Source organism: Hyperoodon ampullatus, assembly GCF_949752795.1.
Source record: "Hyperoodon ampullatus genome assembly, chromosome: 11".
NCBI classification, from domain to species: domain Eukaryota; kingdom Metazoa; phylum Chordata; class Mammalia; order Artiodactyla; family Ziphiidae; genus Hyperoodon; species Hyperoodon ampullatus.
This window is the reverse complement of record NC_136924.1, coordinates 20,508,792-20,534,126: the sequence shown is the minus strand read 5'-3', so window position 1 is coordinate 20,534,126 and position 25,335 is coordinate 20,508,792. Positions and strand designations below refer to the sequence as shown.

Genomic DNA, 25,335 nt, shown 5'->3' with positions numbered 1-25,335 from the left:
CACACGCGCGATCACACCCAGCCCCACTTCCAACTTCTAAGAATAACGTGCTGCCAATAAAGGGCTCCAACTCTGTCTCAGAATTGGCCGACTCCCGGGGGAGGTTTCCTTGTGGTTTGGGTTGAGATCTCTATTCTCTGGCACTGTAAAGCTGCAGGGCCAACCGTCCTTCCAAATCCTCTCCCGGCCTGGAGTGAAGGGCTCCTCTCCCTGCCGCCCAGGGGGCGCCCACCGCACCAAGCGGCCCACACTGCACGATGTTAAGGGCATTTTCCCACCCCCTCTGGGCCCACGGCTGCGTCTCACTGGATGGGGAGTCTTGTCTCCCCCTGGCTCCCTTTCAACACTCACGGGTATTTTTATTAAAGGCCTCTGAAATGTTAATAAGATGTAAAACTGCTCCCCCACTTCCCCTGCGGGTGGGGAAGTTGCAGGGGAAGCAGTCGGGATGGGGCCAGATGGTGAAGGGACTTTGGAGCCTTTCCTGGAGGCTGCAGGGAGCCGGGCAGGTGCACAGGCGGAGGGGTGCCGTGCTCCAATCTGGCTCTCTTTAGGAAGTGTCATCTGGAGGCAAAGGAAGTGCAGGGTGTTCTGGGGCATCCAGAACTACCACCTCACGTTTTCAGCAGTTTTTCCCATTATCATTTCCAACAACAAACATTGGACCCCTCTGCCTGCCTGCCCTGGGGCAGTAATCAGCAATATGAGGAATATGGGATTCAAGCTTGAGTTCCTGGCTCTGCAACTGCGTGACCCTCCAGCTTCGTAGTCCTGAGCGGGGGCCTTGGGGTCAAGACTCCGAGGCAGAAAGCTCTGCTGCTCACCGGCCGCTTCATCTTGAACCTGTTAGTTAACCTCTCTGAGACTCAGTATCCCCACCTCTAAAATGGGCCCACTGCCAACAGAGATGACAGGCATTTCACGTGTTAGGGAACGAGTCTCTAAATGTAAAAATATCTACCACAGGGCCTGGCTCAAGACAGATGCTCCGTACATGTGAGCTTCCCCTCCTTCTGTCACAAATTTGGGGTAGGAACTGAGATAAACTGTTGCCGGAGCCCAGGCAGGAGACGGGGAGGAGGCCGCTCAGAGGAGCAGCTGGGCCTGGTGGGTGGATGGTGGGTGGCGGGCAGTATGCTGTGAACGTTAGGGATTTTGTCAGTTTGTCTGCACAGCCACTAAATTTTCCTGCAGCTAGAAGCCCAGAAGCGGGAAGGCTCATGCTGGCACACTGGTGTGGGCTTGGGTAACGGCCTGACGTAAGGGGATTCAGCCGGCCTGCCAAGCACAGCAGCCTCATCAACACAGCGCTGAAGTTATTCCCAAGACTCTGGGTGTTTCTTAGCAACGGCCCTATTTGGGGGAACACTGAGTGCCACAAGGAAGCTGGCTTGGAAGCTTGTGCAAGACAGGCGACACCCCCAGTCAACACACAGGGTCCCCCCTGCAGCCTGGCTCCCTCATGCCAGCTGCTCTCTCCTGGGGCAATGCGGCCGGGCTGGAAGCCCTCCACGAGGCCAGCAGCTACCCCGCAGGTCTCCAGGCTGCATCCAGGACCAAAAGCTTGCAGAGAGGCCCTGGTTAACCCCTCGGCCCCCAGGCAAAGCCCAGTTGCCATCTGTTGTACTCCAAACCATCCAAGCGGCTGACGGGACACAAAAGAAAAAAAGACACCCAACAAAACACGCCAGGTCCTCAACACTCAGACCCAGGGCTGAGCACAGAGGGCGCCTGTGAGATACAAAAGACCCCCGAATGGAGTCCAGGATAGATGGGTCTCCTGTGGCATTTTGCAACTAACCAAGGTGTTCTAGAAAGTTCCAGGATATAAATGCTCGCTGGACTTTTGTCCTTTCTCCACTCTGACAGACAATATCTCATATTATCTTCACAAAATGTATTTGGGGGAATTAAAGAATTCTGCCAGGGCCAAGCTTCTTGGTGCAGGCAGTTGAGCTCAGATATGTATCATGAACACGAACATTTTCCTGTCGTGATTGCGCACCCAATTTAAAATGAATTATCCAATTAAGTTAAGAAGGTGATGCGTTCCGCTTCCAGGAATATGTTGCCAATGACTCTGTCTTGACTGTTCTCCCCTAAAACCCTTCCAATTAAGTAAAGACCGCTCGGCACATCGTGAGGATAAGCCGGGAGGTTGCTGTGGAGACAGGAGGATTTTTCATCGTATCACCATTTCAATCTCCTGATGAGAAGGGAGCTGGCAAAGCTTTCAGCCTCCCCCTGGGATGAACATTCACCGCCAACAACAACAAGGACAAAAGCTCTGCTGGACAGAAAAGGATGAAGGACTGTGTAAGCTTCCAGGTCTCCTTCGGCAGCAACACAGAGAGTCATGGCTTGGGCTCCCTTGAGCAGAAGTCAGTTGGCCGGTGTTCGCAAGAGGCAGACGCCACCATTTCCCTTCTCTCTCCCTGCCCCCTCTCGGGCAGTTCTAGAGCAGGGCGTGCAGGCCTGATGCTGAAGGTGTAACAGCACCAGCTCAGCCCGCAGAGAGCAATCGATTTGTGCTAACCAGCCAAAAAGATCAGGGCTGTGGGGTTGGACTGGGGCACCATCAATGTCACGAAGAGTAAGAGGAGACAAAGATCTGTATTTCTAAAATGCAAACCTGACCACGGCACTCGCTCGCTGACAGCCCTGTAGTGGCTCCTCCATTGCCCTTGACATCAAGTTCCAACTCTTTAGCACGACACTCTCCATCCTCCATCCCCCGCTCACTCTTCCAACCTCACCCCTCCCTCATTCCCTAAATAAACACTCAGACTCTTTCACACCTCCTGGCCTTTGCACATGCTGTTCCCTTTCTCAGTAAATCCGTTCCCAACTTTTGTCAGCCTGGTAAATGCATTCTTATTCCTCAAGACCCGGGTCAGATGTCTTGACCTCTGGTAACTTTGTCTCTGCCTTTACTTCTCTCCCCGTCTCTCCTGGAACATAAATGCTGGAATCATGGCCAAGCCAGCGCTTTACAAGATGTCGCTATTATAACTGGTTTGCACGTTTGTCTCCCCAGCCAGCTGCTAAGCCACTCACGGGGAGGTGGTATGTTTTCAAAGGAATGACTGAACTACAGAAGAATAGGCAGAGATGAGAGAAAGGGGCCATGTCACCTGGAGACGGATGTACAGGAGTATCTCGGAGATACTGCAGGTTCGGTTCCAGATCACTGCAATACAGCGACTATCCAATAAAGCTACTATTGCAGTAAAGTGAGACACAAAGTTTTTGGTTCCACAGTACATATAAACATTATGTTTACACTGTACGGTAGTCTATGAAGTGTGCAAGAGCATTATATCTAAAAAAAGAGTACATACGTTAATTAAAAAATACTTTATTGATAAAAAAATGCTAACCACCATCTGAGCCTTCAGCAAGTCAATCTTTTTGAAATAGTAACATTGAAGATCACTGATCACACATCACTGTAAAAAACATAATACTAATGAAAAAGTTTGAAATACTGTGAGAATTACAACTTGCTCCACGCACGGTTGCCACAAACTTTCAATTTGTAAAAAATGCAGTATCTACAAAGCGCAATAAAACAAGGTATGCCTGCATAATTAAAAACCACCCGGAAGTTGTTCAAGAAGAGAATAAATGCTGTGAATCCCAGCCGTCCCCCATGCTCGTCACACTTGGGCCAATGGGTGTGGGCAGGCGTCAGGGCCAGTGATGGCTGTGCGCTGGGTACAGAGCCCTTTCTTCCCCACCCCAGGACAAGAGATTTAAAACCCAAGTCTGCCTGAGGTTATTAAGAGTTGTTCAACTTTTTAATAAATAAAATCTCTGTTAAGAGATCCTTATTATAACATCAGGCTGTAAAAGTACCTTTTGGAAGACTCAGTTTAAAACTAAGAAGAGGGGGACTTCCCTGGTGGCGTAGTGGTTAAGAATCCGCCTGCCAATGCAGAGGACACGGGTTCGAGCCCTGGTCCGGGAAGAGCCCACATGCCGCGGAGCAACTAAGCCCGTGCACCACAACTACTGAGCCTGTGCTCTAAAGCCCACGAGCCACAACTACTGAAGCCCACCCACCTAGAGCCCGTGCTCCGCAGCAAGAGAAGCCACCGCAGTGAGAAGCCCGTGCACCACAACGAAGAGTAGCCCCCGCTCGCCACAACTAGAGAAAGCCCACGCGCAGCAATGAAGACCCAACACAGTCAAATATAAATAAATAAAAATAATAAACTTACTTAAAAAAAAAAAAAACTAAGAAGAGGAAAAAAGCCCTACCCCATGTGAGCCGCCAGAACTACCATGAACCAATCCATCTCTGGAGGCTTACAGCAAGACTGAGGGAAACAAGCTGGCAGAGGGTGACGGTGAGATACCCAGGCACGAACTAAATGTTCCCTTTAGGTCTCTGTCAGCTCTGGTTTCTGCGCTTCATGGGCTCAGACACAGGCGTCCTCCCATTACCTGCATGTTTCCAAGCTGAACAGGGGCCTCCAGTCCATGTCTGAGGAATAAAATATGCTGCGTCCTGGTCTGGGCATCACTCCTTTCTTGGAGTTCAAGTTGGGTCTGCCCAGCCGCCTCTTCAAAGCTCTGAGAGGGCCAGCAGGTCCTTGGCAGTGCCTGGCTGCAAAACCCGACCTCCCCAGCCTTCCCTCACGCATGAGAAATGGGCAGTCCACAGAAACGCAGGTGGGGTAAGGAGCCTCAGGGACCAACACCAGACCTTAGCCATTGCTAATCCAGGGTTGGAGCCATCGGGGTCGGTTGGCTTTTCTCCTGGTCTATGTCATGTATTTAAATTCATTTGCTGAGCAGGGAACCGCTGAATTTCTAGACTCTGAAACCCTCTAAGGCAGGACTCATCTTCTTGACTTTTGCTTCCACCCCAGGGGACCCAGCACAGCGCCTGGCCCACAGTGGGTACACTGTGACATGCCTGTCAAAGAGTCTAATTTCACACCTGCAGTTGAATCTAGCTGCTGTCCATGTCACGGGGAGCAGTTTTCCTTTAGGATTCGTTGAATCCAAAGCTCTCCCTTGGTGTGGAATTTTGAAAATCTAAATGTAAGTCCAGGAGTGTCAGAAATATATATACATTTTATGGGTTGAAGTGTGTTCCCCGAAAAGGTAGGGTGAAACCCTAGGCCCAGTACCTGTGAACGTGACCTTGCAGATGTAAGTGAGTTAAGATGAGGTCATGGGCGTGGACTGCAATTCAATAGAACTAGCGTCCTTTTAAGAGGGAAATTTGGACACAAAGACACACAGGGACCACCATGGGATGGCAGAGGCAGAGATCGGAGCTACAAGCCAACGAACACCAAGGACTGATGACGATCACCAGAAGCTGGGAAGAGGCAAGGAAGGATTCTACCCAGAGTCTCAGAAGGAATGTGGCCCTGCGGACACCCTGATTTCAACTTCTAGACTCCAGAACTGTGAGAGGATAAACTTCTGTTGTTTTAAGCCTCCCACTTTGTGGTAATTTGTTCCAGCAGCCCTAGATAATTAATACAGTACAATAACCCAGAGGCAGTACGTTTTTGTTGTTTAACACCTATTTAGCGTCGGCTTTCATGATAGAAGTGATTTGAATTTGGGTGGCGGCCACTTCATTATGTTATCCGTTTGCTCATTCATTTGCTTCCAGTATTTACTGAGCCCCTAACATGTGCCAGACTCTGTGCACAGTACCAGGGTGACGAAAGTGGCTAAGCCAGGAGCCCATGGTGAAGACGGCTTTGTAAGGATGACGGCCATAGACACGACTGTACCGCCAGGCAGTTAAGTCTTGCAAACGCGGATATCAGAATCGACCGGCATTTGCTACGTGTCCTTACCAGGTGCTGAGCGCCTCACGCACATGGTCACACGTACTCCTCACACAATCCCACGGAGGAAGGTGCTATCCGGTGCCCACTCCCCCATCGGGGATCTGAGACTCCGCAGGACTTTACCCTGGACAGCACTGACCGCAAAGGGAGCACGGGGGACTCAAACAGGGAGGTGTCTGATTCAGAGCGGCAGGAAGTGTCATTTAAATATGAAAGCATCAGGGCTTCCCTGGTGGCGCAGTGGTTGAGAGTCCGCCTGCTGATGCAGGGGACACAGGTTCGTGCCCCGGTCCGGGAGGATCCCACATGCCGCGGAGCGGCTGGGCCCGTGAGCCATGGCCGCTGAGCCTGCGTGTCCAGAGCCTGTGCTCCGCAACGGGAGAGACCACAACAGTGAGAGGCCCGCGTACTGAAAAAAAAAAGCATCTTTGAAAGTTGAATTTTCAAAACAGCCAAAATAGATATCATTAAAAAGCACAGCAAAGCACTCCTGAGTGCTCACAAGTGAGAAAAGCCATAACACCCAGGATCTGACGCCCCCTCCCTGTGTGTAGGATGCTGGCACAAAGGTCCTAACTTTCTTCTTGGTACCTGCCTGGATTTTTCAAATTAGCGATAAGGAAACTATCCTCTGTGTTATTACTCTGGCTAACACTTGCAGCACTTGACGTGTTTGGGCACTGTTCTCAGCCCTGACCACGTGTTCACTCAGCTAATCCCCACCGTAACCCTCTGACGTAGACTCTACTCTTATACCCGTTTTATAGAAAAGGAAGCTGAGACCAAGAGAGATTAGGCAAAGCACTCACAGTCATGGAGCTGGATTCAAATCCAGACTCTGTAGCCCAGAGTTCATGCTATTATCACAGTTCTCACTGTGACAATCTGCCCCTCGGAGGAGAGGGAGGGAAGTTTTAAGGAACAATGATTAAAGCACCTCAGCCCCAACCTGATACCATTAGCCCATACATTGTTCTCTGAGGCCTTCTGCAAAGTTCTGCACACATTTTCCACTTTTTTTTCCTCTGCCCATTTCTAAATATTCTGGAATGAGCTAAAAATATGACACATAACATACAAAAATAATGATATCCTCATGCCTACCTACTCTGGCAGGGAACGTCCCTATTAGGACAGACCAAGGGATGTGCAATTTCAGCCAACAGTGAAGAGATGAGGGCAAGCCGGAAAGAGGAAACACAACAGGGAAAAGACGCAGCTGTCAGGTAGGGAGTCACTGACTGTACGCCACGTGCAGAGCAGGCTCTGGGTAAGTGTCAAAGGGAGGGGGAGGGGCGGAAGGAGGAAAGAGGGGTGGGGGACGGGAGAGAAGGGGACTGAAGAGGACACTGAGGGCTTCCCTGGTGGCGCAGTGGTTGAAAGTCTGACTGCTAATGCAGGGGACATGGGTTCGAGCCCTGGTCTGGGAGGATCCCACATACCGCGGAGCAACTGGGCCCGTGAGCCACAGCTACTGAGCCTGCGCATCTGGAGCCTGTGCTCCGCAACAAGAGAGGCCGCGATAGTGAGATGCCCGCGCACCGCGATGAGGAGTGGCCCCCACTTGCCACAACTAGAGAAAGCCCTCGCACAGAAACGAAGACCCAACACAGCCAAAATAAATAAATAAATAAATTAATAAACTCCTACCCCCAACATCTTAAAAAAAAAAAAAAAGATGTGGGTTTCTCAAAAAAAAAAAAAGAAAAAAAGATGACACTGAAAGGCAGACAGGGTCACAGGAGGGCTGGGTGGCCGTGAGAAGCACGTGCAGTGCAGGATGGGGCACAGCAAGGGGTGCCCATGTGGCCAGGGGCTCCACATTCACAAAGACCTTCCTCGAATCTGTCTCTCCAGTGAGAGACCAAACCACTTAAGACTGCCGTTTCTGTGGGTCAAAAACGATCAGATATTGGCAGTTTCACACTATTCAACTTACACATACAGTCCCTGAGCAATGCTGGCCAAACTGAGAACCGTAAGAGTCCATCACAAAACGTAACAGTTTTTAAACGTCCCTTCACCCTTCCTCCCCGCTTTCTGCCCACCCTCTCCCCTCGCTCTCGCCCGACTCCTCTCTTCTCCTTCATCCTCCTCCCCCTCTCCTCCTTCCTCTTCTTCTCACGTGCAACTACATTCGGTGTCTAATGACCACTCTTACTCATCACTTGACAAGGTTTCATGAGAAAGATGCAAACGGCCGTGTGTACGTGCGTGCGTACGGTGGACACGTTTCCAAGGAAGGACAATGGGCGTCTTCTCCTGGTGGCCAAGCCTGCACGACACCCTGGACAAGAGCCACTCCCGCCCTCACTGTCAGGACCAGCTGGCTGCACGATGGTCACGTGGCCGGACCTTAGCTCAGCCCCAGCAGAGGAGGAAAGGGACACCTGGGGTGAGCAGGCCACACTGGCCACTTGGACCTGGGGCTTCACAGTCAATACAAATTTCTAAGGTTGCGATACCCTTTGTGCTGCCTGACTGCCTACCTGGAACTCAGGTATTCAGAGGCAAAGGAAATGAACAGCACAGAAGGCAGGGCACAGGCCTTCTGGCCAGGAATGTGGGCATCCTGGCCCTACCACTTCCTGGCTGCAGGAGCCTGAGCAAGGTTTCCATCAAACGCCCCTACGTTCTTATCTGTAAAAGGAGGAGAGGCCAGCAGGACTGTCTCAGGGGGCTGTGATAGTTTAAAGGAGACCAGGGGTAGGGAGTGCTTGGCACACAGTCCCTTAGACACAGAAAGTACCAAGACATGGTGGGTGATTGAAGGCTCTGAAACTGCTTTCCCTCGAGATTTTCAAGATCTGCCCGAGGGAGATCAGATGTAGTCTGAACAGCACAGCTTTGCCCATCTTTTGGGGAGTCATCTCCAGCCCATGATCCCTCCATGTGCTGAAGATACACAATCCTCAGCCCCAATGCCTGGGCCACGTGAAAAGGTGAAACCGAGTCACAGATGCCAAATTTCTTTTCTGTGACACTTTGATTTAAAACAATAAAATTCCTTTTTTTTTTGGTCAGTCTCAAAGCCATGCTCTTAGGCACCTTGCCAGCCAACAAGATGACTGTTTTCCCTCAGAGGGCCCCAATTCCCATTGTGTAACTTAGAACCTGGGGGGAAAATGCAAAGCAATAAACCATCTGCAAGGCTTTCAGACAGTGCAATTTGTGAGAAGTGCTTTTACATCTTGGTAAGACGCTGCATTAAGCCAGCATTAATTAACTGCTACATTAAAGAGAAGCACCTTTAACATTTCAATGACAATCATATGCAGTTACGATCATACAAAGGAACACTATAATTAATGATGCTCCCACTTCCTGCAATGTGCAATCCTCTGTCTTGAATTCCAAAGAGGTTGGCAGGAGGAAAGCACCAAACACAGATCAGGAACTAATATTTAAATCCGTTTTTAATTCACCTTTCACCAAGAAGAGTAAAACCAGAACAAAAGCTTATCCTTATTAGGACTCCAAATCTTTATGTCTATGAGGCTAAATATTCAGCAACAACAGATCAACACAGAAATGGTCAACAATTACAGGCCTGAAATGATTACCCCTAAAGGGCACTAATTTTGCCCTACCAGGCACATCAACTGTTTTCCCAGAAATGCATTACGACTCACCCCAACAGTCCTGGCTTTGGAAACTATGCTGTGTTATCATTAACAAAGCACTCTGACTTATTTCTGTGACTTAAAAATGAGAATGGTTTTTCTTTTAATTAGGGAAGTTTCCCACGAAGTCGCGATCCTCAGGCACCAAGCACTCTTCTAAGTGCTTAACGTGTGTTGGCTTGTTTAGTTTTTCTCGGCAATCCTGAACCCACGCTATTATGAGCCCCATTTTATACGTGAGGATAGCAGGGGCCCAAATGTTAAATAAACTGTGCCAGGTGCCATCCCCCCGACTCCTGCAAAGCCTGTTTGAGTGAATCACAAACCGGACAGACTTTCTAGATTGTCACATTCATTCTGTCACTCAAGAGCTACCCACGAGGGAGGCCCCAGAACCTTCCCGCATCTAATTTCTGTTGTTATTAGCAAAATCCTGCAGTGACACAGAAGAAACTGCAGAGGGAACAAGATTTGACCCACGATAACACCTTAAGGGCTTCCAGGAAAAAAAAAATCCCTACGGCATAGTTTTTCTTATAAAACAACAGCAACAAAACCCACATAAATTGCCTCTATTTCCCTACTTTCCACTTGCATGGATGGATTGTGAAGGTGGCTCCCGCCCCGTGACAGCCTCCCGTAAGGGCAAAGGCTTACCTTGTCATAGTAGTATCGCAGGGCTCTGCTCAGCTTGTCGTAGTTCATGTTTGTTTTGTTTTTCCGGAGTCCCCACAGCTTGGCCACTTCTTCTGCTTTGAGGAGCTTGAATTCACCATCGTTGGAGGTCCAGCAGATCAGGTGCTCATGTTTCTGGTCCAGCAGCAACTGCAACAGGAACTGCCACAGCGTGATTGCACTCTCCATACCTGAGGAGGGAGGGGCCGCGTCAGTGCAGGTGCCGGGTCTGGGGGGGGTCGGGGGCTCAGGGCGGGCACCTCAGCACCTCCCCCTGCCCCCAGTGAGCCTAATCAAAAGTTGCTTTCATTTCCATCCCAACAGGCCACTCTGAATCAGGTGCCTTCTGGCTGCATTTTTTTTTTTTTTTTTTTTTTGCAGTACGCAGGCCTCTCACTGTTGTGGCCTCTCCCGCTGTGGAGCACAGGCTCCGGACGCGCAGGCTCAGAGGCCATGGCTCACGGGCCCAGCCGCTCCGCGGCATGTGGGATCTTCCCGGACTGGGGCACGAACCCGTGTCCCCTGCATCGGCAGGCGGACTCTCAACCACTGCGCCACCAGGGAAGCCCCTGGCTGCATTTTTGTAAAGAGCCACAATTCAGAAGTACAGGGAAGCCCTGTGACCTTCGTATTCGCCACACACATCCCGGCAGGTAACGGGGGTGCGTTGAGAATAATGTGAAAAAAATGATTAATGAACTGCCCATTCCTAGAATCAGTCCTCATACAAACTATCCCCCATGTTAATCACTGTTAATGCCCACAATGATTAACATGTTCCCGCCCATCCTATCAACTCCTTTGCTGCTCAGCCTCTAGGCCATTATTTGTGTGAAACGTTGGACCCCGTGATAAGTGCATTTACGTGGGGCCTGGGGTATTTCCATCAGTGTGACCACACGGGGAGCTTCGTGAGGAAGGGACTTTGTTGGATTACTCGTTGTATCCCCAGCACTCTGATAACCCAGCCCAATGCCCGAGTGTAGCGTGCGTCTGACTGATACATGTTTATAGACCTAAGGAATGGGTCACTGCCACTTGAAGAGTCATTCTCTTTCCCAGGCACTTGTCATGTGGCACAAGCACAGACATGGGAAAAGCATTTTTTTCTCCACTGTGAGAGGAAAGCCTATAAAATCTTATCTTCTTTCCTTGACTCTGGTGTGGACTTTGTAGGTGCTGTTCCTTCTGCCTAAAATGCTGTTCCCTAGCTTTGGAGCCTGGTGAACTCCTACTCATCCATCATGACCCAGTTTATAGGGGACCTCCTTGAGGAAATTTTTCCCCACTCTCCCAGGCAGTTACCAACTTCAGACATCTGAGGACTTTCATGGCAATGGGTACTGATTCTAAAAATAATAACAACAACAACAGTTTGTCTTATCAACGTTCGTACATCAGGAAAGAAGAGGCAGTTGGGCTGGCCTCAAAAGCTTCACCACAGATCGACTGTCATGATTAGACACGTGAAGTGCCCTGGGTTTTGATCTGGGAAAAATGGGGGTAAGATCCTAGTGCTGGGCTGAGGGAGCCAGGGATGACCAGAGGGTGGAAAATTGTCTTCTGGAACAGATGGAAGCTTCAAAGGCCAGTTGTGAGGTGGGGACAAAGCCAGAGAGAACTTGGGATCATCCCCTACTATGCAAGGAGGAAACTCGGAAGCCCCAGGAGGTAGCCAGGGTGAAGGGAACAAGGGAGCAGTGAGAAAGATGCACGACTCTGGGAGACCCGGAAGCCAGAATAACAGTCTTAGGGGGTGTTATTTGTACCAATATTTTTGTCAACTCCACACCTCTCCTGCATTTCTCTTAAAGGGGCAGCGTTCAGACTGACAAATCATTTTTCTTCCTTTCCACACAGGGATGGATGTGAACATACCTAGCCCTCCAGTAAGTATTCATTTCCTTATTTCCTTTCACATGTTTCGCCAAAAGAATACATTTTATTGTTTCCCTGAGCAACGTGGGTTTCTCAGTTAAAGGGAAGCAGATTAGGAATGTTCTTCAAACACCCACAGGGTACTTTATTTATGGCTCTTTAAAGGAGGTATTCTCTACAGAAATCAATCTTCACCACAATGGCCACTCAGTCTGTAAGACAGTAAGTCATTTCATTGTTAGATCAAAACCGCCTTTGCATCTCATGAGTCTTGTAAGCGCAACGGCGGTGGCGCATCCGCAGCAGCCTGCCAGCTCCAACTCCTAATATGAGCTTCCAATTACTTGAAGACGAGCCACAACTTTCTTCTCATCATTGGCACTAAGAATTGTTAACAGTTGTCTCAAACTCTTTGGTGTGTTCTCGGCCAAACACTTCAGACAGTAAGCTTTCAAATATCTTTACAATTTTCAAGGGCAGAAGGCGGCCAGTGGGTTTAGAGGTCTGGACAGAGAGGATTTCTGGGTCTGTGGCTCAGATGCCAGGTAGGATAGTGGTCAGCCACCTGCACCTCCCCCACCTTTAATTGACACGAGCCATCCTGTTCCAGATGGGACGGGAGGACAACGTAAACACCCCCATCTGTTTTACACTTAGTGCTTCTACCAACCAGGACTCCTCGGAGCTTCTTGTGCTTCCTGGAATCCCTTTCCTTGGCGTTCCAAGCCCGTGTATCAGAGCCATGTGCCTCGGACATAAATGATGAGGACCTGTATGGCAGACTGGATAAATGTTCTCCATTCTTCATCCCTTCTCCCTTTCAAGTGACCATGAAGCAGTGCCCCAGAGCGGGTGGAGTACTTTCTTCCCATCCCACTGAAATTTGGGCTTGGCCACGTGATTTGATTTAGCCAATAGAAGGATGAGTAGAAATGACAATGTGCCAATTCTCAGCTGAGGTCTAAGAGGCTTCCCATGTTTGCACTTTTCCTCTTGTGCTCCTGTTACCGCCGTGAAGCTGCTGCCCAAAAATGAAAGGCACGCGGAGCCAACCTGAGCTCAACCCAAAGCCTGGAGCCAAGTCCCACAACACACAGTCTGAAGCAGCATCCCTGAGGTTAACCAATGAGGAAAATAAATACTGCTGTTTGCCAGTGACTCCCGGGGCTGTCTGTTATGCGGCACCATTGTAGCAAGAGTTGACAATTACAGTGCCCGACATCTTGGTCTAAAATAATTCTCTCTTTGCTGGGGTGCAATATCTTTACACTGTAAACTTACATTCACAATCATGAGGTGTGTCTAGACACGAGAAAGCATGCTATGTAGGGGGATTGCCCGATCACACCTTTACTCAGAGGGTCACGAGTGGGCCACAAAAATGACCATGGGTGCTGTGGCCACGGCCTACGGCAAACGCAGAAGGAGGAAAGAGGGAAAGAAAAGGGAGACATAAAAGAGTAGAAAGTGAAAAGGCAGAGGAGCAAATGGTGGGGATGTGGACCCCCTCATTAGGGCCCTCCCAGGTTTCTGGAATAAATGAACCGGGCTGAGGGGAGGCACGCGCTGAGAACTAGGAATCACAGAGCCGCCCCGACAAACTCAGAGCTTTGGTGAGGCTGGGTGGGCTGAGGAACAACCCCTTTGCCCCCTTACTCTCCCACACCAAGGTGTCAGAGTCAGGCTTCGGCTGCGGATGGGAGGATCCCTTAGAGGGTGGATGTGAGTAACAGGGCTGCACTGGAGGTGACTAAGGCATCAAGCCACCTCTGCCTAAAGCACGTCAAGCCCGGTGCTGAGGGCCTCCTTCTCCTTTGCCAGCTCTTCGGCCACTCCTCCACCCTGGTGGGTCCACCAGTTTCAATGGGTGTGCAGTCGCACAAATCTTTACTGTTAGAAATCCAGCCACACATTACTCAGAGATGAGTCTCAAAAATGTTTCCTTGTGGGCTTCCGTGGTGGCCCAGTGGTTGAGAGTCCACCTGCCGATGCAGGGGACACGGGTTCGTGCCCCGGTCCAGGAAGATCCCACATGCCGCGGAGCGGCTGGGCCCGTGAGCCATGGCCGCTGAGCCTGCGCGTCCGGAGCCTGTGCTCGGCAACGGGAGAGGCCACACCAGTGAGAGGCCCGTGTACCGCAAAAAAAAAAAAAAAAAAAAATTTCCCTGCGAGTATACTGCATCTACAAACATCTGTCATCCCCTTCTACACTCGGCAGAAGTCATTCTGGGAGACAGTGGGCCCCCAGGGCGGCTCTGGATGCCCCCATCCTCTCTGGCCGGAGCCAGTGGTGTGATGGAAATGGGCGAGTGTACGTGGGGAGTGGGGACACGGGGAGGGAGGGAAACAGGAGGGCAGACGGGGGAGGGGTCACCAGCTGACGTCACCGCTGTGGTTCCAGCCATCAAGGGTACTCACTGCTTCTTTGATTTTAGTTCCCACCTTAACTTACTTTAACCATGATTAAGTGTCATCATTTACACAGTTGTCTTCACATACAATCATGCTTCACGTTCTGTGACACACCTCTGCCAGCTACAAACTTTGCCCCCTCCCAGACGCTGGCAAAGAAAAAGAGTCTAACATCGTGACTGGGGAATAGTCTCCCCCGTAACCACCAACACATATTAGCAAATTCATCCAAATGAAGATTTCTCTCACCAGAAAGAAAAATGAAGTGTTTTTTAAAAAAAATTAATTCCTTGATGCCTAGAATCCTTAATAAAGTCCTATATCTTAACATGTGGGTACAATCAAGTCCAAGTTATACGGCTGCCATTGTAAGGAATGTGTGTAATTCAGACAACATCCTGTGGCTCTTATTAAATAAAAAGTTCAAGAAAGTGTTGATACTTGAGATTTATGTTTGATATATTATTATACAAACCGGGGTCTGCTTTAAGTTAAAATGTTTCATCAGCCTAGCCTCACTGAGCCGATTTCCCACAAATTTCCACTTAAAATACATAGAATACATAAAAGAAATGCTATTAATCAAAAAAAATTTCCCAAATCAAATTTTTGGCTACCTAGAAAATGCTGCTTTTTTCCCCCCAGATCTTACTTCGAATGGATGAAATTTTATCAGGTATTGTAATGCCATTCTTTTTTTTTTTTTAGAGTTGATAAAATTTAATTTTCAATATGAACACATGATCCTTTGAAACCTTAAAATCTCATGAAATGATATGATAGCTGCAAAACCATCAACTGATGATTTTAAAATTATTTTTAATTTCATGGAAAGCACATGATTCTATTCTTTTTTTATTTTTAATTTTTTTTATTGATTGATTCTTTAAATTCTATAGCACTTGTAATGCCATTCTTAATGCAAAAGCAAACTCTGCACTTTTACATTTAGGAGGATCCACTTCTAAAGCATCACTGCTCTTACAGGAAGAGGTGTCCTTCCGCATTAGATACTTTCTGTACCCCGCTGACTGCACCCTCAATCCCACCGCCTGCCGTGGATGGTCTCTCTCTCACCACTTCTGTTGGAACTAACCCAAGACCGCAGTCACAGCAGCTGGCAAGCCCTCATCCAGGCCTCTCCAGAGAACAAAGCTACCTGCTATTTGCCCCAACTGTTCCTTTTCCTTTGTAATTTATAGCCTAGATCTTGCTGCTGTGGAGCACAGTTAGATCATTTGAAACAGTTTGTCAAATCTGAATAATACACACACATCCTTTTAAAGGAGCAAGAGGTATGTGTATTATGTTCCCATGTTGACAAATCTTTTTCACTAAATTTTTTTATTATAGTCTCCCTTCAATATAAAGAAGAAAAATGGATATAAACACCTCAAGGTTTATAGTTCTTATACAGCCACATGAAATGCACAAATAAAATAGACTGCTCCCACCCTATTCAAATTAACAATTAATTTTGTATATGACACATGATGTTTTGTTGAAAGGCAACCAACAAAAAGGTTATGGTAAAAAGGTTTGAGTAAGATGTGTTTATATGATTATACCCTACAAAGAGGAGAGAGACCCAATTCTCTCTCCACTTTTTTTCAAAATTTTTTTGAGTGTACATTTTATGCCAAGACACCCTCTGGGTATTTGGGACACATCAGAGAACAAAGGAGATGAAGACATCTGTCCTCATGGAGCTTACATTCCAAAGGGAGAAGACAGGCCATAAACAACAAACATATGACTATTAAAATACATAGTATGTTGGAAGAATAGTGTTATGGGGAAATGCAACCAGAGCAGGATAAGGGTGTGGGGAGCCTGGGGTGTATGAGCAGAAGGTCATGGAAGGCCTCACTGAGAAACTAAGAGTTGAGAAATAACTTTGTTAAAAAATAATTTTCAACATGGGTGAAATCATGGCTCTCCTACAGATATAAAATGAAGACATGTTAAAGATTTTATTTCACTCATTAGTCAAGCAGGAACTTGGCAGATGTTCTAACGAGTTCAAAAAAGAATCTGAATAATAAAGGCATTTATAAATTAGGAATATTGAAATGAATGCACAAATGGGGTGAGAGAGGAACCAACTGAACACTATAAGATAGAATAGAATTTGCATATCTATAGACAATAATTATTTTGCTATCAGTTATCTATAATTAACAGGATTGTAAAATAGCTTCCATAAAGCCAGAATCACATCATCCAAAGGGGTTTTTCTCTAGAGACTAGATAATGCAGTTTTTCATGGAAGCACAATTATTTTCTACAGCTTGCAGCAGGTGAGAGGGTGAACCACTTCTGTCTACTTGGAAGGTTACATAATGGGTAAAACAGATTCAGAGCCAGACTCTCTGGGTTCAAATGCAAGTACCAGTCCTGTCTGCCTGTGGGACTTTGGGTAAGTTACTTAACCCTTCTGTGCCTCAATATCCCCATAAGGAAAATGGGGATGATGATAATAAAAGTATTTCCTTTACAGGGTGGTTGCAAGGATTACGTGAGTTACTAAGAATGCACTTGAACTACACCTGGTACATAGTAAGTGTTATTCAAATGTTTACTATTATTTTTTAAGCAACAGGGAAACCTCTGCGTAGAACACATTGTGAGGACATTTGGCCTTCACCTAGCTCAAAGGCATCATTTAGCTACTGTATCCACCTTGGTTCTTTGTTCATTAGACAACGACTCCAATACAAGCATTGAAATCCAGGGAGAATCTTCAGCTATTTGGTGACTATTGTTTATAAGGTGACCTGGAATACGTTTATGTGAGTTTTTTTTTAAAGATTATCATCAAAAAATGAAAGAACATTAACAGATATACACTACTATATATAAAATAGATAAATAACAAAGACCTACTGTATAGCACAGGGAACTATATTCAATATCTTGTAATATGTAAATTGATACAGCCATTATGGAGAACAGTATGGAGGTTCCTTAAAACACTAAAAATAGAATTACCATAGGACCCAGCAATCCCACTACTAGGCATATACCGAGAAAACCATAATTCAAAAAGACACATGCAGGGGCTTCCCTGGCGCAGTGGCTGAGAATCTGCCTGCTAATGCAGGGGACACGGGTTCCAGCCCTGGTCTGGGAGGATCCCACATGCCACAGAGCAACTCGGCCTGTGAGCCACAACTACTGAGCCTGCGCATCTGGAGCCTGTGCTCCGCAACAAGAGAGGCTGCAATAGTGAGAGGCCCGCGCACCGCGGTGAAGAGTGGCCCCCGTTTGCCACAACTAGAGAAAGCCCACACACAGAAACGAAGACCCAACACAGCCAAAATAAATAAATTAATTAATAAACTCCTACCCCCAACACCTTAAAAAAAAAAAAAAAAAGACACATGCACCCCAATGTTCACTGCAGCACTATTTACAATAGCCAGGTCATGGAAGCAACCTAAATGCCCATCGACAGATGAATGGGTAAAGAAGATGTGGTATATATATACAATGGAATATTACTCAGCCATAAAAAGGAACAAAATTGGGTCATTTGTAGAGCTGTGGATAAATCTAGAGACTGTCATACAGAGTGAAGTTAGTGAGAAAGAGAAAAACAAATATCGTATATTAACGCATATATGTGGAACCTAGAAAAATGGTACAGATGAACCGGTTTGCAGGGCAGAAATTGAGACACAGATGTAGAGAACAAACGTATGGACACCAAGGGGGAAAGCAGCGGTAGGGTGGTGGTGTGATGAATTGGCGATTGGGATTGACATGTATACACTGATGTGTATAAAACTGATGACTAATAAGAACTTGCTGTATAAAAAAATAAAATAAAATTCAAAAAAAACAAAAAAGTGAAAGAACATTAACAGATACACACTACTATATATAAAACATAAATAACAAAGACCTACTGTATAGCACAGGGAACTATATTCAATATCATGTAATATGTAAGTTGATACCACCACTATGAAGAACAGTATGGAGGTTCCTTAAAAAACTAAAGATAGAACCACCATACAACCCAGCAATCCCACTACTGGGCATATACCCTGAGAAAACCATAATTCAAAAGGAGTCATGTACCCCAATGTTCATTGCAGTTATATTTACAATAGCCAGGACATGGAAGCCACCTAAGTGTCCATCAACAAATGAATGGATAAAGAAGATGTGGCACATATATACAATGGAATATTATTCAGCCATAAAAAGAAATGAAATTGAGTTATTTGTAGTGAGGTGGATGGACATAGAGTCTATCATACAGAGTGAAGTCAGAAAGAGAAAAACAAATACCGTATGCTAACACATATATATGGAATCTAAAAAAAAGGTTCTGAAGAACCTAGGGCCAGGACAGGAATAAAGACGCAGACATAGAGAACAGACTTGAGGACACGGGGAGGGGGAAGGGTAAGCTGGGAGGAAGTGAGAGAGTGGCATGGACTTATATACACTACCAAATGTAAAATAGATAGCTAGTGGGAAGCAGCCGCATAGCACAGGGAGATCAGTTCGGTGCTTTGTGACCACCTAGAGGGGTGGGATAGGGAGGGTGGGAGGGAGATGCAAGAGGGAGGGGATATGGGGATATATGTATATGTATAGCTGATTCACTTCGTTGTACAGAAGAAACACACCACTGTAAAGCAATTACACACCAATAAAGATGTTAAAAAATATATCTTGTAATAACCTACAATGGGAAAGAATCTGAAAAAGAATATATATATATATATATATATATATATATATATAACTGAATCACTTTGCTGTACACCTGAAACTAACACAACATTGTTAATCAACTATACTTCAATTTTTAAAAAAATGAAAGAACAGATTAAAAAAAAATTCTGGCAGAAAACTCAGATCCCTGAGTACCTATTTACTGCCTTCAGCTTAAGAAACACTGGTTTAAAATGCTTAGCCTGAGGCCTCCGAGTTGTTGTGACTCCAGCAAAGATGGCCCTTGAGTGCTCACACTTCCCTTGGAGATAGGTCTGTCCCCATCTATCTTGTGCCCCTGGAGCGGGGAAGGGAGTCAAGTAGATGAGAACTGCTGGGTCAGAAAGAAGAAAGAGAAGTGTTCTAAAACGACAAGCCAAGGGATAGCCATGACAACACTGCTTATGAAGATGGAGCCCGCCTGGGTCCATTCCCTGGGCTGGTCATGGTGGAGGTGGCCCAAGTGTAGAGCTTGTCCACTGGCACAGAGCGGGAGGGACACTTAGGCAGACTCTGAGTGGTTACGTTCCACCCTCGTTCTGTGTTTTCAACTTGTTTTTAAAGAATGCAAATAGTATCACTGATTCATCCTTTAATTTCTGGATGGAGGTTCAAAGGGAAGGATGCTATAGACTGTAGATACTGACTCATCATCGCTGGTGCACCTCTCGGCCCATATGAGAGCCGTCAGGCCACGTGGCCCCATCACAGCCTTGGCATCTCCCTCGGGTCAAGGGTACCAGCCACCAATGCTCTGGGCACACCAACTAGCTAAAGCCAGGCAGACTTCCACTGGGGCTGGGGGTGGGGAGCTGAACACCCTCCTCGGGAGCAGAAACGGGGCCAACGCTCGTGAAACAGGGTGACAACAGTAAAATGCAGTCACCATCCTTGTGCTAAGTCAGGTTGCCTCCAACAGTAAGTACAAAGCACAGGACAGAGAAGATCAAAAGGTCCTCCCAAATGGACATCATTTACACTCGCACACTCATATGAACACACTAATCCCAGGGGTCCTTAGAGCACTTTATCATAGTGTGTCCTCCAGTGGTATCATTCATTCACTAATCTGTCTTTTCCGATTATAAGAGCCTTCTCTTGGTTTTCTCTGTACATGTTGGGTATTATGTATTAAGCCTTTAGCATATACCAAGCACTTTGCATGATCTCACTGAATTCCCACAACAGCGCTCTCAGTTAAATAAAATTACTGTTCCCTCCTTGCAGATGAGGAAATTGAGGCCCAACTGTGGAAGAGCACAGTCTACTCTCTGTGTGGCCAACATCAGTGCAAACTGTTGGTCACCAGTCCATGATGAGTTAAGTACAGGAATTGAGAGTAAATATTTAGAGACTTCACTGCAATTTGTCATTGTCACCACGTCCAAGTATGTGATCAGTAGGCTTGTCTGGTCAGCACAAACTATGGACTAGTCAGAAACATGAAGAAGGACCATGCTAAGATGTGTGATGTTCAAGGTTAGTTTTTCAACTATAACCCCAAAGTGTATAAAAATCTACAATTCATTGGTTTCATTAAAAGATGATTTAATTGTAACTGTATTATGTTATAGGATAAATTGTTGGAACTGGCAACTAATGAAGGAATGAAGATGGAGTTTAAAATTCAGCAAACTTGCTGCATTTTAGATGAAAGTTAAAAAATGAATATCCTGAGTTTGCTGAAATGGGTTTAAAAATCTCTTCTTTCTGTCTGGTCAACATACCTCTGTGAAACGGGCCTCTCTCAAGCGTAATTAAAATAAAACACAGAAACAGTTTATATACCTCGTCTCCTGAAAGTAGCACTGTTGTATCCAACCTAGATTAATTAGTCAACCTAAACACTTTCCTACATGAAAAGCGAAGTATTCATAAATATGGTGTTTGTTTAAAGTGTGCTTATAGGCATTTAATACAGGGAATCTCTATTTCACTTATGACTTTTTCCTTTGGCTAAAATTACAGAATGACAAAAGTTATCAGTAGGAATAGTGATCTTCTATGTAAGTGCCTTTATATGCATTTTCACTGAATATGTAGCTTTTTTTTTTTTGCAGTACGCGGGCCTCTCACTGTTGTGGCCTCTCCCGTTGCGGAGCACAGGCTCTGGACGTGCAGGCTCAGCAGCCATGGCTCACAGGCCCAGCCGCTCCGCGGCATGTGGGATCCTCCCGGACCGGGGCACGAACCCGTGTCCCCTGCATCGGCAGGCGGACTCTCAACCACGGCGCCACCAGGGAAGCCCCGAATATGTAGCTTTTTGCAATTATTTCCCCCATTATGTTTATTCTTATTTACTGAAATATAATCTTACGCCTGCCTAATCTATAATAAAAACTAGGGGCTTGTATTTTGGTATCTTTGTTTTTATTTTCCTAGTAATTAATTTTTATGGTATTATCCAAAATTATCAGTCCACAATGTACTGGAAATTTAAAACACCGGTCCTTCTCCACAGATGGTTTGAAAAGCACTGCTCTTGAAGGTTGACTCCACGAGTCCCAAACTTTGTTTTGCTTGCTGATGCAGCCCTAACTCTTAGATCACTGCCAGGTCATAGTAGGTGCTCAAGAAACATCTGTCAAATAAATGAATGAATAAAACTGAGATTAGTATAGGCCACAGCCCATGCCCTTAGCCACTCTGTTATACCGCCTCCTACCAAGGGTATAGAAGTCACATCAGGATCAGGATTAGGATCAGACTAGCTGGAGAAGGCTTTCTAGAAGAGTAAGCTTAAGCACAGCCTTAAACAAAAGGTGAGGAAAATTTGAAAACGGTGAGAGGATTTGGTCAAACCCCCTTCCTTCAAAAGCTGAAAGCTGGAGTTACGGAACTGCTGCTGTCCAGAGAGCAAGCCCAGAATTTCTCCCCTTTCCTGGCTAACATTTAGCTTCTGTTGGGTCCTAAAAACCAGGTTCTGGTACAGATTTACAATTCACTGAGTTGTATCCTCAGGAGTGAGTCTTGGGTAGGAGAGCATTTGAGGTTCTGGGGGCCAGAAGGCAAGAGAAGAATATTCTCCCACCTTAAAAAAGAAAAGGGTGAGAGAACAGAGGCAGGTGTTCCCCGCGGTGGGCAGGGCAGGGGTGGGGGGCAGCAATGGCAAAGGCGAAAGCAAGGCTCAGCGTAGGGGCCTGGATGAAACGGCTCTGCGATCTACCCAGAGACAACCTCCAACTTGTGCCTGAAAAACAAAGGCCACCCTAGACGCACAGAGAACAAACTAGTGGTTACCAGGAGGGAGGGGGAAGCGGGGAAGGACAAGATAAGGGTACAAACTACTGTGCATAAAATAAATAAGCATGGGGCAGAGACAAGATGGCAAAGTAGATGGACGTGAGCACACCCCCCTCACGAAAACACCAAAATCACAACTAACTGCTGAACAACCATCGATAGAATAAATAAGCTACAAGGATATATTGAACAGCACAGGGAATATAGCCAATGTTTTATAATAACTATAAATGGAGTTTAATCTATAAAATTTGGAATCACTCTGTTGTACACTGGAAACTAATATTGTAAATCAACTCTACCTCAATTAAAACAACAACGACTAAGTCCAGAGGTTACTGTGCTCCTTCAAAATCCACCAAGCCTCCAGCAGCGGCCAGGCTGCCAGGAGAGTTAGCCATGCCCCATGAGCGCCAGCATCACCAGCTTGTCACCCTGCAGCCAGGAGGGCTCCCAGTGAAGCTGATGGTAGATCCGAATGCCCCAGGGACCACCACCTGGCACAAGTCTAGGGGCCCCAGGGATTTTGTATTTATAACTTGGTGGAGGCCTGTACAAAGAGGATTTCCCCAAATTGTTTGAGCTTCAGCCCCCTTGACACCTAGACCTGCCCCGGCACCTTCTCAGGCCGCCTCCTTCCTCATAGAAGTTGCTTTTCTCTCCTTGGAGGCAGGCATTCTCTCTATCTGCCACAAGGTGGCGCCAGACATCCTAACGTGAGACGGGACTGCACAGAACATGTAGGCAAAGCGTGAGGTTTTTGCTTCCATTCTTAGAAGCTGAAAAGCCCACTTATTTGCTCTTCTTTATATCCGTGGCAACCTAACACTTCTCTTTGCATGTTTCTGGTTTCATTTTTTAAGTTACACTGAGGTGGGGCCTGAAGGGGGTCAGATTATCTTTATAAATCCTACATATTGTGGGAACTAGAGAAATTAGCCAACTTAAAAACACCAGTTAGTCAGAAACGAGAGAGCCCAAGGAAAGGAGAAAAACTCCTGTGTAAGAAATAAACAAAGTAGGTGTTGCAAGTTCACGTCTTTTTACTTGTTAAAAACTGCATGGTTACAGAAGTGAGTATGGATTTAAACACTTAGTACTGAAAATTCTCTGAAGTCCAATTCCTCTGTCCAGAGCAACATCTATTAAGAGTTTCTGTATTGTTATGTTATCAGTGTCCAAGAGAAACGTCAGGAACCATCGCACTCCCGATGCAGGGGGCCCAGGTTCAATCCCTGGTCAAGGAACTAGATGCCCCATGCCTCAACGAAGATGCCGCATGCCGCAACTAAGACCTGAAGCAGCCAAATAAATAAATAAATATTTTTTAAAAACAAACAAAAACCACCTGTACTTAAGGCAAGGAATTGGAAAACAACAATGCGTAGTACTATTTGTGGTCTGCGATAACTCAGCACAGAATAATTTTAGGGCACCAAGTCAATAAGGATTAATATTTGGTAACTAAGCAGCACAAACTGAAGTCTTTTTTGTTATTTTTGAGAAGGTGGAACTAAGATTATTAACATTTATTTTCAGAAGACATCTTAATTACTGTCAAACACTGCATGTAAAAAAAAAAAAAGCTAATCGGTGAGGCCAAGTTCATGTCCCTCAAAGCTCTCTTATCTATTAAAAAATGTTTATATTCTCATTCATTCTGTGAATATCTACAGATTGTCCATGCTTTGAAGAGCAGAGTGAACAGGAAAAGAGGGAAAGCAGCCATGGCTCAGCCTACTTTTTTACCCTTTAGAGTTCACAATGTTTTTCAAATCCGGTTTTTCAAATAACTCCTCTATCTGAGGACAGAGAAAGATTTTTCCGGGGAAATCACTGATAGCCACTGTAATAACAACATCTGCCCTTTACTGTGTGTATGATCCACCCCTCCTTCCTTCTGAAACTCTGTTGTCTGTGGGTAAATGAGAAGCAGTTCAACTGGTTTGTTGGAGACTTTTACATGGGTGAATTTCCTTTGGAAAAGTAACTGGATGGCTACATTAACGCCAGCTGGGAAAGTGCGTTCCAGCCATTCTACTTCCTCCCACATCTGTCTATGCAGGCCATTACCCCCCCACCCCAGGACTGCACATCCAGCCCTATCTTATCCCACACTTTCAGGCTAGGCCCACATGCAGATGGGAAAGGGCCTCTTCTCACTCTAGGCTGCCTCACATGGATACCCCCTGGGTCCCTAATTCGGCAACATCCCAAAACTTCCTAATGTTCCTGGTACTGAGTTTGTTCTTCCTGGGCCAGAGGAAGAGGTGGTGATCAGTCCACGGGGTTAAAAATAATAATAATAAATGATTGTCCCAGAAGCACCCACCTATTTCTCTGCACCTGAAAGAAACAAGTCGATTTGAATGAGAGAGTGTATGGGAGAAGCTGGGCACAGGGCCCTGTATATTGTGAGCCTTCAACAAGGCTTAGATGCTGCCTGCATCTGTGCCTCCTATGAAGCTCTCAACAAGGCTCCCACAGATGGAGCTATTTCTTGTTAGCCATCATTCCATCAGCATCACCCAGCAGCTCCAACACAGCACGTGGCAAACCACAGGCATTCAATAAAAAAGTGAGCCATGAATCTCAAGTTCTTGGGATCTCAATTTCTTTACCTTTAACGTAGGGACTGTAACATCTGACTTCAGAGACTCTTCTATCACATGCTGAAGAGCCCAGACACAGTAGAATTTTATTTTTCTCTTTTTTTCCTTGGGAGAAAGATGGACTTGTCCACTTCTCCAGCATCTCCCCACGTGGCTCACAATCAGGTAGCCACACAAATAGTGTACAATCTGTAGTCCTCCACATATGTACACATCTCCATTTAATCTCTTCCTTGAAAGCATCAGACATAATTTTATAAAGCAGTTAGAGGAACACAAGCCTGCTAGATCAAAGCGGCCAACTGGTCACCCAGCTTTCCCGAAGTGGGGCTGTAGTTC

General features: G+C 46.4%; 1 protein-coding gene across 1 annotated transcript in view; it reads right to left on the bottom strand.

Moving 5' to 3' along the window:
• ELK3 (ETS transcription factor ELK3) overlaps window positions 1-25,335 on the bottom strand; it is a gene marked incomplete at its 3' end in the record, with an annotated part of 69,945 nt that overhangs the window by 27,534 nt on the left and 17,076 nt on the right. The window contains exon 2 of the mRNA XM_079714246.1: window positions 10,103-10,311. Coding sequence (XP_079570372.1) covers window positions 10,103-10,309 — 207 coding nt within the window. The 5' untranslated portion in view covers window positions 10,310-10,311. The remainder of the gene's footprint in view (window positions 1-10,102; window positions 10,312-25,335) is intronic.